This window comes from Zonotrichia albicollis, chromosome 1 (assembly GCF_047830755.1).
Source record: "Zonotrichia albicollis isolate bZonAlb1 chromosome 1, bZonAlb1.hap1, whole genome shotgun sequence".
Lineage (NCBI taxonomy): Eukaryota > Metazoa > Chordata > Aves > Passeriformes > Passerellidae > Zonotrichia > Zonotrichia albicollis.
Window position 1 is genome coordinate 17,815,592 of NC_133819.1, and position 14,324 is coordinate 17,829,915.

The 14,324-nt window shown below is 41.0% G+C and overlaps 1 protein-coding gene across 14 annotated transcripts in view; it reads right to left on the bottom strand.

Moving 5' to 3' along the window:
* The window catches only part of KIAA1217 (KIAA1217 ortholog), a 234,050-nt gene that overhangs the window by 168,563 nt on the left and 51,163 nt on the right, over window positions 1-14,324 (bottom strand). For 9 of the 14 annotated variants that reach the window (XM_074534797.1, XM_074534803.1, XM_074534809.1 and 6 more), the window contains exon 2: window positions 6,118-6,404. In XM_074534797.1, coding sequence (XP_074390898.1) covers window positions 6,118-6,404 — 287 coding nt within the window. Of the gene's footprint in view, window positions 1-1,698; window positions 4,487-6,117; window positions 6,405-11,428; window positions 11,724-14,324 lie in introns of those variants that run through there. The other 5 variants (XM_074534817.1, XM_074534815.1, XM_014269723.3 and 2 more) reach the window with 5 other exon arrangements.

A 14,324-nucleotide genomic window follows, 5' to 3' on the forward strand; every position in this document is an offset into this window, starting at 1 on the left:
GGCAGGAACTCACAGAAACCTCCTCAAACAACTTCTGAAACTTTACTTTTTCTCCACACAAAAACCTACAACCCATGCCGACACAGCAGCACGTTCTGGCTGTGTGACCCTGACTTCTCACATACAAACAGGCATTTTTTGGTGACACATTAAGTACAGCAGAATGTAAACCAAGTGGTAATTCAATAAAATGGATGTTCCCAACTAGAAAAATTTGCAGCATATCCAGATTAAAGTCACATTCTTCACATTTTAAAACTGAATGTAATTATTAACTGTTTTTTAACTCGCACAGACCAAAGAAGTGTTCATGCAGTAATAACACTAAATCAATTTCTCCCTACCCGATTCCATGGCATCAACCAGCAACAGTGTAATGAACACAAAATATACCAGTTCATTTTGCACATTATTTGTACATAAGCAAGTACTAAATAACTAACACTTAGACTCTGGCAGAAAAGTTAAATTGAAATGAATTCTAAAAAATTCCCATTAATAACTCAAGATATAACTGGGTGTAAAAGCAAAAGAGTTATGACTAAAAAAAACCCAGTTTTTGAAGTGATTTCTTCACTTATAGTGCTTTCAATTCTTTCACTTTAAAAGTTACTACACATTCCAAAAAATATTTATTTAACCTTGCCTAATCAAGCAATGCAGGATATCAGAAAACCTTTATCCCCTGTTTTTTCACCTGGAATCAAACAATGTGCTTACCATATTCTGCAACCACCTCATTCCCTAAATCCTACTGAGGATCTACATGGACGTGGAGCTCCTCTCCAGTTTACATCTCTCAGTAGCCTTAGGCAGAACATTACTATTTTTCTCTTTTCACATTTTTAAGCTCGGGCATTGTTCCCAGCCTTTCCCACCCAGACCATTCCCATCCCCGTTCCCATTCCACACTGAGCCACCTGAACCAGGGGGACTCTGCAGCCCCAACGCTGCTCCCCGTTACCACATCCCACCACGGCAGCCATCCCTTACCTACTGCTGTTTACTTGATCTGCCCTGGCTGATGTCAGCATGAAAGTGCTTGCAACTAAGAACACAAGGTGCTTACTGTCACTCCTGAGGGACTGAAAGTAACCCCTTTTGTTTATACCTCAGATCCCAAAGTCCCAATAGCCTTTCTGTTGCTCGACTTTCACCTCCAAATATGTTTATCCTCTACTAACGTACTTTTACCCAAGAATAAAAATCTATTAAGAGGTGCTCAAATGTTACCATGATATCAAAACATACACTCAAAGTCAGTTTAACCAACTGATACTGTGATTCATGTAAAAAACAAAAAGCTTCAGTATTTTAACAGATATCAAATCCTGGAATAAATGCTGTTATAATTTTAGGGTTCTATTTTAACAGTTAAAGGAGAGACATCTGGCAATAATCTACAAATAAATACAGTGTCTCCATTCTTAGTTTCTCCTCCAAAATACTACCTAGGAAATTTTTGCAGCATGATTCATATAATCAACATGATACATTACAATGCCTTTCAAATAATTCCGAATTCTTGGTTCATTCAATAAAGAACTCATTTTTGAAAGAGAAAAGGGAACATGCCCTGCCAGAAAACTTGCTTTACTGACTCAGCCCTGCTGCCAGCAGGAACATGGTGAAGCAAACTCCAGGATTTCAAAAGCATTTTTTCACAGCGAGGGCAGAAACAGAAAGAGGCTTATTTACCGAAATGTGAGATCCCGCAGGTGAGGCCAGAGACGGTTTGAAATCCTCTTCTTTTAGTTCCAAAAGTTCTAATTTATGATGAAATCTGTAATAATCCTTTCAAGCTGCCAGGTAGAACGCACGCCATATCTCAGCCGTGTTTTCTTTCGCCCCTTTGCAGAGTAACTTTGTTATTTGCATAAAGCTTAGTCCTGGCCTATGGGACTTTTTGAATATCTACATGTTAGATTAGCTGTCTTGACATGCTCTATCAAGCATGACATCATGGATCTCCATGGTAACCTTAGCCACACCTGCCCAGATGCCAGAGTTACCTGTCATGTTCAGATCTAAATGAACACAACAAAAAACCCTAAACCACCATTTTCTAGGCAATCACCCCTGCAAAGGCACCGGAAGGATTTGAGTTTTGTTTTTAATCGATTGAAATCTGATTTTGTTTGCCAAGAAAATTTCTTCTTCACGGAGCACTTGCCTAAAGCACTAGAGCTGCTCCTGACCCTTCCACACCTCCCAGCCTTTTTCCTAGTCAAACAAAAACTGAAAAAAGCTGTGGCAAACTTCTTCCAGCTCACTTTCTTACCCCAGGCTCACAAGCTCCTGCTCAGAAAAACTTCTACGCATTCATTTTTGTTCTCTGCCCCTCAGAAAGGTTTTTTCAGAGGTGACTTGTAAAACAGGTTCACAGCAGGGATTACCCCCTCCCATTGCCAGGTTAGGATTTTAACCTCTTAATTGCTAACTCCTTTTCATGTCTGCAGCTACAGACCTAGTTTTTACACTTGTTCCTACTTTCCTTCTCTGCTGACTGGAGTCAACCTCATCTAAGCAGGTGACCATGTCCTTCCATGAGCTCCACAGCAGATGATTCACACTGTCTGAAACTGAAGACATCTCAGACTTTTTCTTTCTTGCTTTTTTTTTTTTTCCTAACTTCCTTGGGGATTACATTAGCACCTTCCTTTCATTACCACAGGTGAGACAGTCTTGGCAGAGGCAATGTATTTAAAGCTCCTACAAAAACTTGCATTACCTAAAAAAAAAAAAAAAAAATTGTTCCTCAGCTTTACAGGCTTCCAGGTGGAGGGAGCTCTGGTGCCCAGCTGTGGATTTATCTTAGAAGGGGGAAAAGCTGCAATGTGAGGGTGAGCTGCTGGGCTGTGGGTCACAGAGAGGTGGCCATGGGGTGCTGAATTCTCCTGTGTTGGAGCACACAAGGCATGTCTGCCCCCCCTCAGGCCGCTGCCAAGTCATGCTCCAGTTTACAAAGACCAGCTTAGCTGCAGGCTATTTGCCTGGCTGCAATATCTCAAGCCCCTTGTGCAAATAAAGATGGCCCCTGCCTCTCTGAGCTTTCCTTTCCAGAACAGGCTACCACAAACAAGGCAACAAACCTTCAGAGGAGAGATGGTCTGTGTGCACAGCTGGGAGGTTTGAGGTCATCACATTAGCTAACCATCAGTAATCCCTGCTGGCATTTTACCTGGCCATGATTGTACTTCTGATTTGTGGCAGATTATCAGGAGCAGAATTGGGTCCTCAGGAGGCACATCCAGGGAGGTATTTATCTGAATAAATGAAGCCTGGAGGAAACCATTAGCACATAGTGAAAGATGCAGACAACATTCAGCTGCCCTTGCTGGTGGAAGTGATACAGTAGGATGTGACAGCATATATAATATTTTTTCCCTGATGTTTATTTCCTGCAAACAAGGAGTCAGTTTGCCATATTTAGATAATGATGGCTAAAATGGACAAGAGAAGAATGTCCACAAAGAAGAAACCAGACAATTACCAATCTAGATTTTCTACTGGTTGTGGAGGTGACAGGGTTTAAAGCAACTTGGAGAAGAAATTATATATATATACACACATATACACACCAGGGGCTACCTGACCGTAAATACAGGGGTATTTTATGTTTCAGCTGCACCATTTGACAGAGAGATTAGAAAATAGTGTTGCATTAACTACTATCCTTGATAGGCGTCCTACAGTGTGGAAATTCCCACCATGGACAATGTTGCCTCTTTCCAGATACTGGAGCAGCAGAAGAAATAAGAAGGGAAAAAAGGAACCTGGAAAATAAATTCTGACATTTTAATTTAAAATATGACATTTGAAATCATGTCTTCCCATACACCTTACAATTTTTTTTTTGTGATACATGTATATGTTGCATATGCATACCTACTACATGTGCATGTAGTTTGTCTTCTATACTATTGCTACACACATATATATAAGGGTAGAAAAAGCGAAGCATGGATGGTAGATATACATATACACCCTTCAAGGCAAAATTATTATTATAGTCTTATTCATGGAGTGGCTAAGAAATCACACATTATACATACACATACATGCACACACAGAGCTGTGTGTACATATATATTTATACACACATACCTATGTGTATCCATATACAGTTACATATAAACACACACAAACACCAAATACTGATATGTGGGTGTGCACACAGAGACACAATTGGTAAGAAAATCCCCCTCTGAACTGTAATGCTATGATCATCACAGTCTTACTGCATTTGATGAGCCAGACAGTTGATACATCACATGCCAACTAAGCAACTTTCTTACAATCAACTTCTATTATTTATTTCTGCATGTTTTCATGTGGTTTTAGTTCGGTTAATACTTCGGTAAAGTAAGGCTGAATGGCTGGAGTCTTCAGTATTTCCCACTTCTAAGAAATACATTTTGATGCTGTAATAGTAGTTTTAAAGTTATTTTGTTTTAAAAATTAAAATTGTTAAAAAACTCATTACACACAACGTATAATACATATGTCTAATCACCAAAAAGTAGAAGCAGGAGAATGAATTTTACCCTCAATAAATTAGCAAGGAAGACACATTTTAAACAAATATAAAGAGCAGTTACTGCATTCCTTCTGTAATTTACTGCCTTCAGAAAAGGCTCAAATTACAAAATGTGTAGGGTGTAATGCTGTAGGCTGTTCAAACTAGGTTTGCAGTGTCTGCAACACTGGAACTAAATATTTACATGACTCCAAAAGATCTAATCTCTGGATTTCGCCCCCCTCCCACCCCCTTTATTTAATTTGTATGCTATCTTTATCCACCACCCAGCACATTCCACACAGTCACTAAAGTTCATGGAAGAGATAAGTGGGGAAAAAAAAAGTCAAGACTTTAAAAAGAAAGGAGTAAAATTGTTTAAAAATGAGGAATAGATCATCCTCATTAGAGCTGAAGTCTTGCAGCAATTTTAGCTGGATACAGATGGTTTCTAACAGTGATAGCACCTGGGATCTCTAGAGACCCTGTAAAAGAGAAGTTCTAGGGGTGAGTTAACAAATTACAATCTTTCTAAACCTGTAACAGTCTGATCTTCAAAGTCTCACAAGTATGCAAAGCTTCAAAGAAGCTTGGAATTCACTAAGAGCTTCCATAACAGAGTACAACATTTTTCCAACTCATTTTTATTCCTTATTTACACTTAATTTGCTGTTAGTGCTGAAACACCTATAAACCACTTAGGGAAATGAGCTCCTACAAAAAGGCTTGCTGTCAATCATTTGCTAAACCGAGAATAATGAGCACAAGATTTTTTAGACCAAATTCCAAATTCTGATGCTTGACTGAAAAAAAAATTAATTATGGAATAGACGACAGATTGCAGGAACAGATTAAACTCCATTATTGCACCCAAAACCAGAGCCCAGAGTTAGGCAGAGATCCTTGCACGGCAGTCCCTGAATGCCGAAGGTCGGCGTGCGGCAGCCTCCACCTGCTCTGAGAAATACATCAGCGTGTCAGCTCCCCTCTGACCCTGCATGGACTGCTGGCTGCTGGGAAGCAGCTGCAGGCAGAGGCACACCACCCTCAGGTATGCTGCTGACAGACGAATGTGGGTGTCAAAGCTCCCTGGAGGAGGCAGACAGTTATGGGTAAGTCTGTTCTGTTTGCATTACAAAACTCAAAAATAGAAAAGAAACCAAATGAAAGGGTAACACAGCCAGCTAAAGCATACAGACACACTCTGCAGGTATTTTCTTTTCTCCCAGGCAGTGGTGCCAATACTCAAAGTGTAATAGAAGTCAGCAGCTGTTCCAGATTTTCCCTTCAGCTGTGAAAAGTAGACTGAGACTCATATACTAAGATCAAGAGTCTCACCTTCACTCCTTCACTGTGTATGCTCTAAAAAAAAGGAAAAGCTCTTCAGAAATGTCAATTTCAACAAACAATTCCAAGGTAATACTGAACAGATTTATTTTGTTTCTTTGAATTTCAAGGCAACATCTGAATCACAGGCCACATCCAAACATTTGTTTCATGCTTTGTTACATTCTCACCTTTTGTAATGAGGCAACACTGAGTTTTGTAGGAGTTACAAGGACCGTTAAACACACATGATAGAAATTTGACTTCCTTACCTGATCTCTTAGTCTCTCCTGGTGTCCCATTATTGCTGTGGCATGGTGGGGATATTTCTGTTTCAGATGCTCAAGAAAAGCCTCTCTCTTCCTGTCCATTTCTGAGGTTTGCATTCCCAGTATTTCTTTGGAACTGCGAGGGCCACCTACAGTGTGTCTCCGAGGGATGTTGCGGGTGGGCTTTGCGCTGGGAGAGGTGTGACTGCTCGGGGTGGAAAGCAGCTCTTTAGATCGGAGGCATTCTGCATCGTCCAGTGATGTCACATGCAAACTGGGTTTTGCCTGGTCTGCAAAGAAACAAAAACCAAAACCAAACATAGTTTGTATTACAAAAACTTAATACCAACATTCACATTGGTAGCAAAATGGGAAAAAAGACTGATATGAAAGCTAGGTACTTTTAAAAGTCTGGCAGTGTGCAATGGCATGTTCTGCATCATTAGGCATATATACATATCATAGTAAGTGGCCCAGAAATAATCCCTTATATAAGCTATGCACATACTTATCTACTTTTATCACACAATTGCAGTATTGCCTCACAGAAAAGTGAGTATCATTAAAGTGGATGTTCCTTTTATATCAACTTTACCTACACGACTTGAAAAGAAGATCTGACAAGGCCCTTATTCCCTGACCTTTAAGATCTACAGGATGCTTTCTACAAGAAAAAACAGATTTCTTCAGTAGGGTCCAGTACACTTTATGGCCCCATAACTAATATACTTAAGGATACAAACTGATAAAATTCCTTTGACAGAGCAGATTTGTAATCCTTAATTTTTTTTTCAGTGTGTTTTCAGCATGTTCTCAAACACCTAGGAAATAGTAAGAGGGTTTGGGAGTCTCTTTTTCCTGATTTTTGACTGTGGTCTGGTTTTAAATTTCATGGATCTCCCTCAGATTTCATATGTCTCAGGACATCAGGCTGGAAAATTCTACATGATTTTTCCATAAACCATTTCTTAAGAAAAAGAATAAAAGCAAGTTCTGTGGGATCTAAAAAAGGAAAAAAAAAATCAGATAAATTTTACTACTTTAAAATCTACTTTAAGACCAAAGACCACAACAACATTTGTAAAGAGATAGGCAGACACTGTGGGTATGTAAATGCTGGCTTATCTTCAGGTAACTGTAACATGAACCCTCTGGTGCTCAAAAAATTGTAGACTGGAGCCTTGTTACCTAATACCTTTAAAAAAATCCCTCACTCCTTTGTCAGCAAAGGAAAAAAAAAACTCCAAAAACTAACAAAAACCTGAAGTACTGAAAAGGCCTCTCCAAGTGTGATGTGGCCTTTCTCATCTTTACCAGACAGACTCAAACTCAGACGCCCCTGAGTGTTAACCCTTGCCAGCACCTCCCCAGGAGCAGGGAGCTCCTTCTACTACCTGTTTTGAATAAATCTTTATCCCTCTCTGTCTGACACTTGTTGCCTCAGAGCCCCTTTTGCCCACGTGCAGCTGCCATTACACAGCACCACTGCTTGGAAACAGGCACCTACTTGCTTTTTTTTATGGTTCAGTCACTCATTCTGACACTGTGTGTGGTAGGCACACCGCTTGCCTCAGGACTTTATGCTGAGGATTTCTCAACTTTCTGGTGTGCACTGTCAATAGCCTGCCATGTGCCATGGAACCTCAAGCCCCAGTAATAAAGCAAATCCTCCAACGGTAGAGCCACTGCTGGATGTGCCACCAACCCACATAGGGAATCCATTTCCTTGGGTTCCATAACAGAACTTGGCCCTGGACAGTCCTCAAAGACTTTGCATGTTTCTGTAAACTTCCTATACTGTTCAAGGGCTCCAAAATGTTCCACAGTGCCCTCTTGTCTGCATTCATGGAAACCTGTCCTGAAAGCAGATGCAGGCACAGGGTTCCAGACTGCAGGTGATACCATGGTTTGACGAGCAGAGATCTGGAAACAACTTTGTGAGCAGGTTTGGTTCACAGGGAAATCTTACTCTTACACAGATTCAAAATGTCATCTGTGGTCTTCACATCAGCTTCTAAGACCTTCTTAGCAGCACAATCCTGGTTAAACCCCCAGAGCAGCAGCCTCACTTTCGTGTACAAACACGAATACACTCAACTTTTTCAAGCACAACTCAATTAAGAAACATCCATCCTCTCTGCTTGTTGAAAAGTCAAGAGCCACCAGGTACACAGAGCTTGCCTAAGAAAAATGGCAAACAGGAAAGTTTAGTTTGCAAGAAGCCAGTGTGGCTACTCCAGATATACTCAGTGAAAACAGCTTCTGAAAGCTGCACAGTCATTCCAATGGATTTTACATGGGAGGGAAACTAGGTGGGTTGGGGCTGGATGGAATTTACCACCTTTAATTTGTTGTGCCAAGAGCCTAGAGTTTATATCCCTCAGGCTGCTGGAGAAAAGGCACAGACATAAAACAAGGGATTTTCTTGGATCTGGAGGGAGTCGGCACGAGCTCAGGTGACTGAGTGCAGCTATTTGGTATAAGCCCTCAAAGTATGGTCACAGCAGCAGTTTCAATGACTGAAGTGATGGCAGGCACTTCCTCAAGAAGGCAGGTAGGTAAACCTGTGCTGACAAGCACAACCCAGAACTCATAAGTGTGCATTTTGGGTCCTAAATCTCTCTCATGCAAAGTCTTTCCCTACTTTGCACTTCTGTCATTTCAGTAGTTTAAGAAAGAGCTAATTATTTGGCACATAAAGAGACATATCAAGCAAAGTGTTTTACCACTGTTTGTTATTAGGTGAAACCTTGAAAAGGAATCAAAAATAACATACTTTTCTTATACAGTATTAGAAAGACCAACAAATTCTCTTATTTTTCCTTCATATATTCAGAAAACACTGCATAAATACCAGTGAAAAGAAAGGAATGTAAACTATGCAAACTAATTCCTCATCTTGCCAGAAAGCTGACTTGGGCATCCAGCAAGATCCTGATCCTGCATCATTACAGCAAATTACTTTCTTTGCAAACTAAAATCTATTGTGTTTCAGTATGGGTCTTTTCTCTACTAACTGCTGAAAAAAAAAAAGTTTTGGATCACTTTCTGGACAGGGATAAGTGACTTCATTGTCACTTGCCTAGGGCTGAGCACTGGGCTGCTGAAACTCCCCTGTGGATCTCGACACACATAAGTTGTACAGATGCTGTGTCTGCCACAGTGCTATAGGGAGGAAAAACAGATTTTCTGGATTTTGGAGTGCTCAATAACATAGCAGGTAAACCTTCTATATCTTCCAAGTGAAGATAATAGGCCTAGCAAATCAATCTCCACAGATAACTGTGAAATGTGTGAAACATCATGTGATGGTTCCCAGATGAGTGCTAAGAGTAGGAAAAAGATAAATTATGCACGTACCCTCCTAAGGAAAGGAGCAAAGAGAAGGCAGTAGAAAACACAGAGGTGTGAGATAAGCTTGTCTCCCTCTCTCCCTCCCTCATTTTCAGAAGCTAAAAGTTAAAGGTCTTTCTGTTCAATAAAGCAGCAAATCTAGAGGGCAACTAAAAGCAAGACTTGCTGATTGACAGGGAGGAATTTGGTTATCCAAAGGCATGAGTAACTCTTACATTTGATTTGCTTCTCTGATCTGAAAACAAGTTTCAAGATTTCTTAACATCACCAACATCCCCCATTACTCCAGTAAAGACCCAAGTCTGCAGTGTAGAGGGAGTATGTCTAGGATTAGCAGCAAGATTATCATGACAGATTAATGGCTGTGAGCTAGGAGAAAAAGAATAGAAAAATAAAAAAGTCCTTTGATTATGTCCTGGTATGTAATTCTTTTAAGTCACACCCTCCATGAAGTCTACAAAGGTCAGGAAAGTCACTTTGCTTCATTACTTTAAATGCTATGAAGATTTTAATAGTCCTGTTTTGCAAGCCAGGTGACATAAGAAAAGAACATTTTCAGAATAATTTCAGAAAGGAACAAGTGTAGACCTGACTCATACTGATACTGTGAAACTGAGCCTTGAAGCAAACCCCATTCAACACTAACATTTAAAAAAAAAATATGGATTTAACAGCATGAGTCAAACCAACCTCTGTTACATTTATATTAGCAGTAAATGTGATATTATTTGAAATTGTTCTAATTTACTTCACGGTCTTTACAATTAGCTCTCTTTCCAGTGCAAATTTTGGATAGGGGCCAAAACTACTGCATTTGGTTATGAGCTTTCAGCACTCAACATTTTTGGGAACCATAGAATCAGTCTGGCCAGCCCTCTGTTTTCCTAGCTCCACATGTATCTGAGGCAGTTTCATACAACCCCTACAGAAGAAATGTGTTACTGAAGGCAGTTTTTCTCCCTAGTCAGACACATTCTTGAAGTGAAGATTTCCGTCCCACTAAACATAAACATACACAGACAAAGGTTACTTGCAATGCTCGGTAATTTTACTTAAAAAATAATTCAAAAGAGCATAAATCAATTAATGAATACCCAATTTAAAAAAAAAAAAAAAGGAAGAGCATTTATTTTCCTCCTAAATCGCTAATACACTATTTGTTGGCATTCCATGCTCATAAACTAGTGTGATTTTTTTTAAACCACATGAACTATTTGTTTTACAGAAGCACAGTAACACAACTTTTCCTGAAGTGTCTTTGAGGAATACAACAGGCAGGAAATGGGAATGTTCACAGGTGTCCCACAAACACTGTAATAGATACAGATTAGATTAGGTGTTTGTCAGGCTACCTGAATGTTATGTTTCACATGGAATGGCCCATGTAGAATTCTCCAGGAAATAGTTTTCGTTCACTTTTTAGGAAATAGATAGCGCAGCAGTGAATGTGTGAATGCACAGCGGCGGAGCCGCCGTGGAAACTCCGCTTAGACAGTCCTGGCTTCGCTCCAAAACAAACCCCAGTGGTTTCACTCAAAGTAAACTAACCCTGTCACAATCTGCCGTGGATCTCCCTCTTTCAACAGACACCCCGAGGTAAAGATGAGCTCAAACCCACTTTTAGGAAGGAAGTGCTATTTCTCTGCCATAGCTGAGGCTGGCAGAGCATTTAAAGGGAAGGGCACACGCTTTCCGCACCTCAGCGTCCGCACCGGCAGGATCCCGCATCCCTGACAGCCATGCAGCGTGCTCCCGGCTCCGCAGGGCACACAGAAATCTCTCCAAAGAGAAAGCTAAACTCACGAAGTTTCAGTGTTAGGGAAATGTGCACAGCAGAGCCATTAGTACAAGAAAAAAAATTTTTTTCCATGCATTTTGCCTCCAGTTATATAAAGCAGCAACGAGGGACATGCTTAAACATAACTCCATCTTTGCCTTACTTATACCGCCGCTTACTTACCCCTCGTCTGCCTGCTGTCTGCCGGGCAAGCCAGGCACAGCTCAAGTTTCTGGCTTTCATTTTCCTCCATTGTCCCTGCCTAGCGCACACGCTCCCCTCTCCGCTCGGAGCCGCAGCGGCCGCACGGTGAGCCCGGGCCGGGAGCAGGAAGGAAGCGCCGGAGCCCCCGCGCAGCCCCAGCCCCAGCCCCGGCGGCCCCGGCCCGGCCCGGCCCCAGCAGGTGACGGCCCCGCCGCCGCCCCTAGCCGGCCCGCGCCCCGCCGCAGCCGCGCCGCCCTGTGAACGGCAACATTTCCAGCGCGATTACAGGCCTGAGCCTCCGCTGGAATCCGAACCCGCAGCCCTTTAAATCTCTGTCATGGGACAAAAGCCTTTCCACACGGTATTTTTTTTTTTTTTAAGCTCATAACCACCAAGCCCACAAACATTCCTGATAAATGCTCCTCTGTCTTTTTTAGCGTCTAGTTTAAAAGTAATTCATTATATAAACTCTTTGAGGTTTTGTTTTCAGTTGGATTCTTTCAAGCCGCTCAGAGAATGAATTGGGGAAAAAATCAAGATACAGGAATTCAACTTTAGCGAAGCCAATAAAAATGAATGGTAGCAATATGTAAGCAGGGACTTGGGTTAAGAGGGATTTCGAAGCCTCGGTAGCAAAACATACAGAAACATGTAACTAATTCTCTTTTGGCAGATCAGAGGCCAGCAGCCTGCATGAAAATCAATAGATCTACCAGGCTGCAAGGCAAAAAATTAGTGTGTCTCAGAAGGATGAGATCAAATCCCACAAATTCCAGCAGATGCCACATGTGCTGATTTAGCAGAGAATATCAGACTGATTTAGTCTATCCAAATCATAACACTGAGTCAGAGATGGTGGAACAAACTTAGTGTTGAGTTACAGCATCAAGACCAGAAAGTTTATCCACAGACAACTTCTGAATTAGATTAAGAACAAAAACTGAGATATTAATAGAAATGGGCAATTTCTCACTTAAATTCATACTCCAACACCAGGTAGCAGTATCTTGCATGTCTTTTTAAGCAGACCTAGTATAATATGGTCTTCCAAGTTTTTCTCAACTCTGACTTCAATATAACATCAGCCAAATTGTTTGCAATGACCTCTCAAATACCAGTCCAGACAGGCTAGAAAAATTCCCCTACATTTCTGTCTACATCTCGATCTGGCAGAAATGTCATCCTGTCTACTTTGATTATTGAACACAGAAATGTTTTGTGTATATATAAATTCAGTACAGAAGCTCCAGGAGGATCACTCTCCTCATGCTCCTACGCTCTCGCTTCCAGTAAAAAAAAAAAAAGGCTTTGAGTAAATTACAATGAACAATTGATAAATGAACAAAACTATTGTTCATTAGATCAGACATACATATTCTCTAGCACTTCAGGAATATTTATTTTCCTTTTTAAAAACTAATTCTATATGGTCTTAGAACCTGGCAAAAGTCCCAGAAATCTGACATGAAAAACAGAAAAGATGAAAATACAATTTAAACATTAGCACTGCTATTTAAGGTCTGCAGTACAGTGCTCCCAGCAGAATACTCCTATAGTTGCCCTGCAATTACAAAGAAAACTGTGTGATTTTATTTAGAATAGTGTTTTTACTGGCCCTGGATTCCTCCTGCTCATTCTGATTGTGGACTATTTTGAGAGGAGAAGGGATGGCCAGCCATCCCACTTATCTGATGTTTCTTTTGTGATATGAAGGAATGTACCTTTAACACCAAGATTTTCCAAAGTCTGGACAATCGCAATAAGCCTCTTGCAATTTACATTCACAGCCAGCTGGAAGCATGAGAGGTTTCTTGCAGGAATAGTGGACACTGAACACCACCAACTTCAAGAAATGTAAAGTAACTCAGAAACCTCTGATGGAAAAGAAAGCCAGTGTGGTTGCCTGGAGCAGCACCATGAAAGCTGTACCAAGACATTATCTGCCTGTATCTGTACACAGGGCCCAGAAATGGAGAGTTCAGAAACTAAGGGCATGTAATAAGCCCTTATCCTAAAATAACACAAAAGAAGTACAAAACATACTAGCATTAAATGCCTTAAAGGAAGGAACTTCTTCAGCCTTGTACAAATCCAGGGTTGACTGTGGAGGTCAGTAGTGTTTGTACCAAGAACCTTAATAAAAACAGAATCAGTGCACTCTAGCTCCTTAAAAGGCTTTCCCTCCATCTATAGAGGGGAAGAATACCTAGAAAATTAGTCTAAGACTAAAATAATGATGACAACAACAGTGACAACAACAGCAACAACAACAACAACAATAATCATTAAAATTTAACTCAACTTTTAGCCAGCACCTTTAGTTTCCATAGCCAAGAGCACAAGACAGTTGGTCTCTCGACTTTCCCAGTCCCAGTGAGCAGCCAGGTGCCCCTTGGGACAGTGCCAAACTGGTCTGGAACTGCTGCTCTCATGGCCCAGCAAGATGCTCCCACTGCTGAGACTGACAGTAAATGGTACTGATAGTGCTGCTAAGGGGCCTGAGCAAACCAGACACCCAAAAGGTAGAGATAGTCTAACAGAGAGTGGTTTTTTGGTTGTGGACCTGTGACTTGAAAACTGGGCGTCAGCCTCAGAGAACTTCTGCAGCTGCAGAAAATAGATTCTCAAACAGGGTTAAACAGCATTGGCAAAGGAAGAGACTAAAGATGGCACACTTTGGTATCATCAGAATCAAACCAAACCGAAGAGCCTGCCCATAACCCATAATCATCACTCAGGAAACATAATCTACTGCTACTGCTCAGGACAGGGAGCAACTGGCACAACAAGATCTCAAAGCATGTCTCATTTTAGGGAAAAATTCCTTGGTCTCAAGCTGGATTTAATTTGTATATCTAACAATGCCATTCCTTAC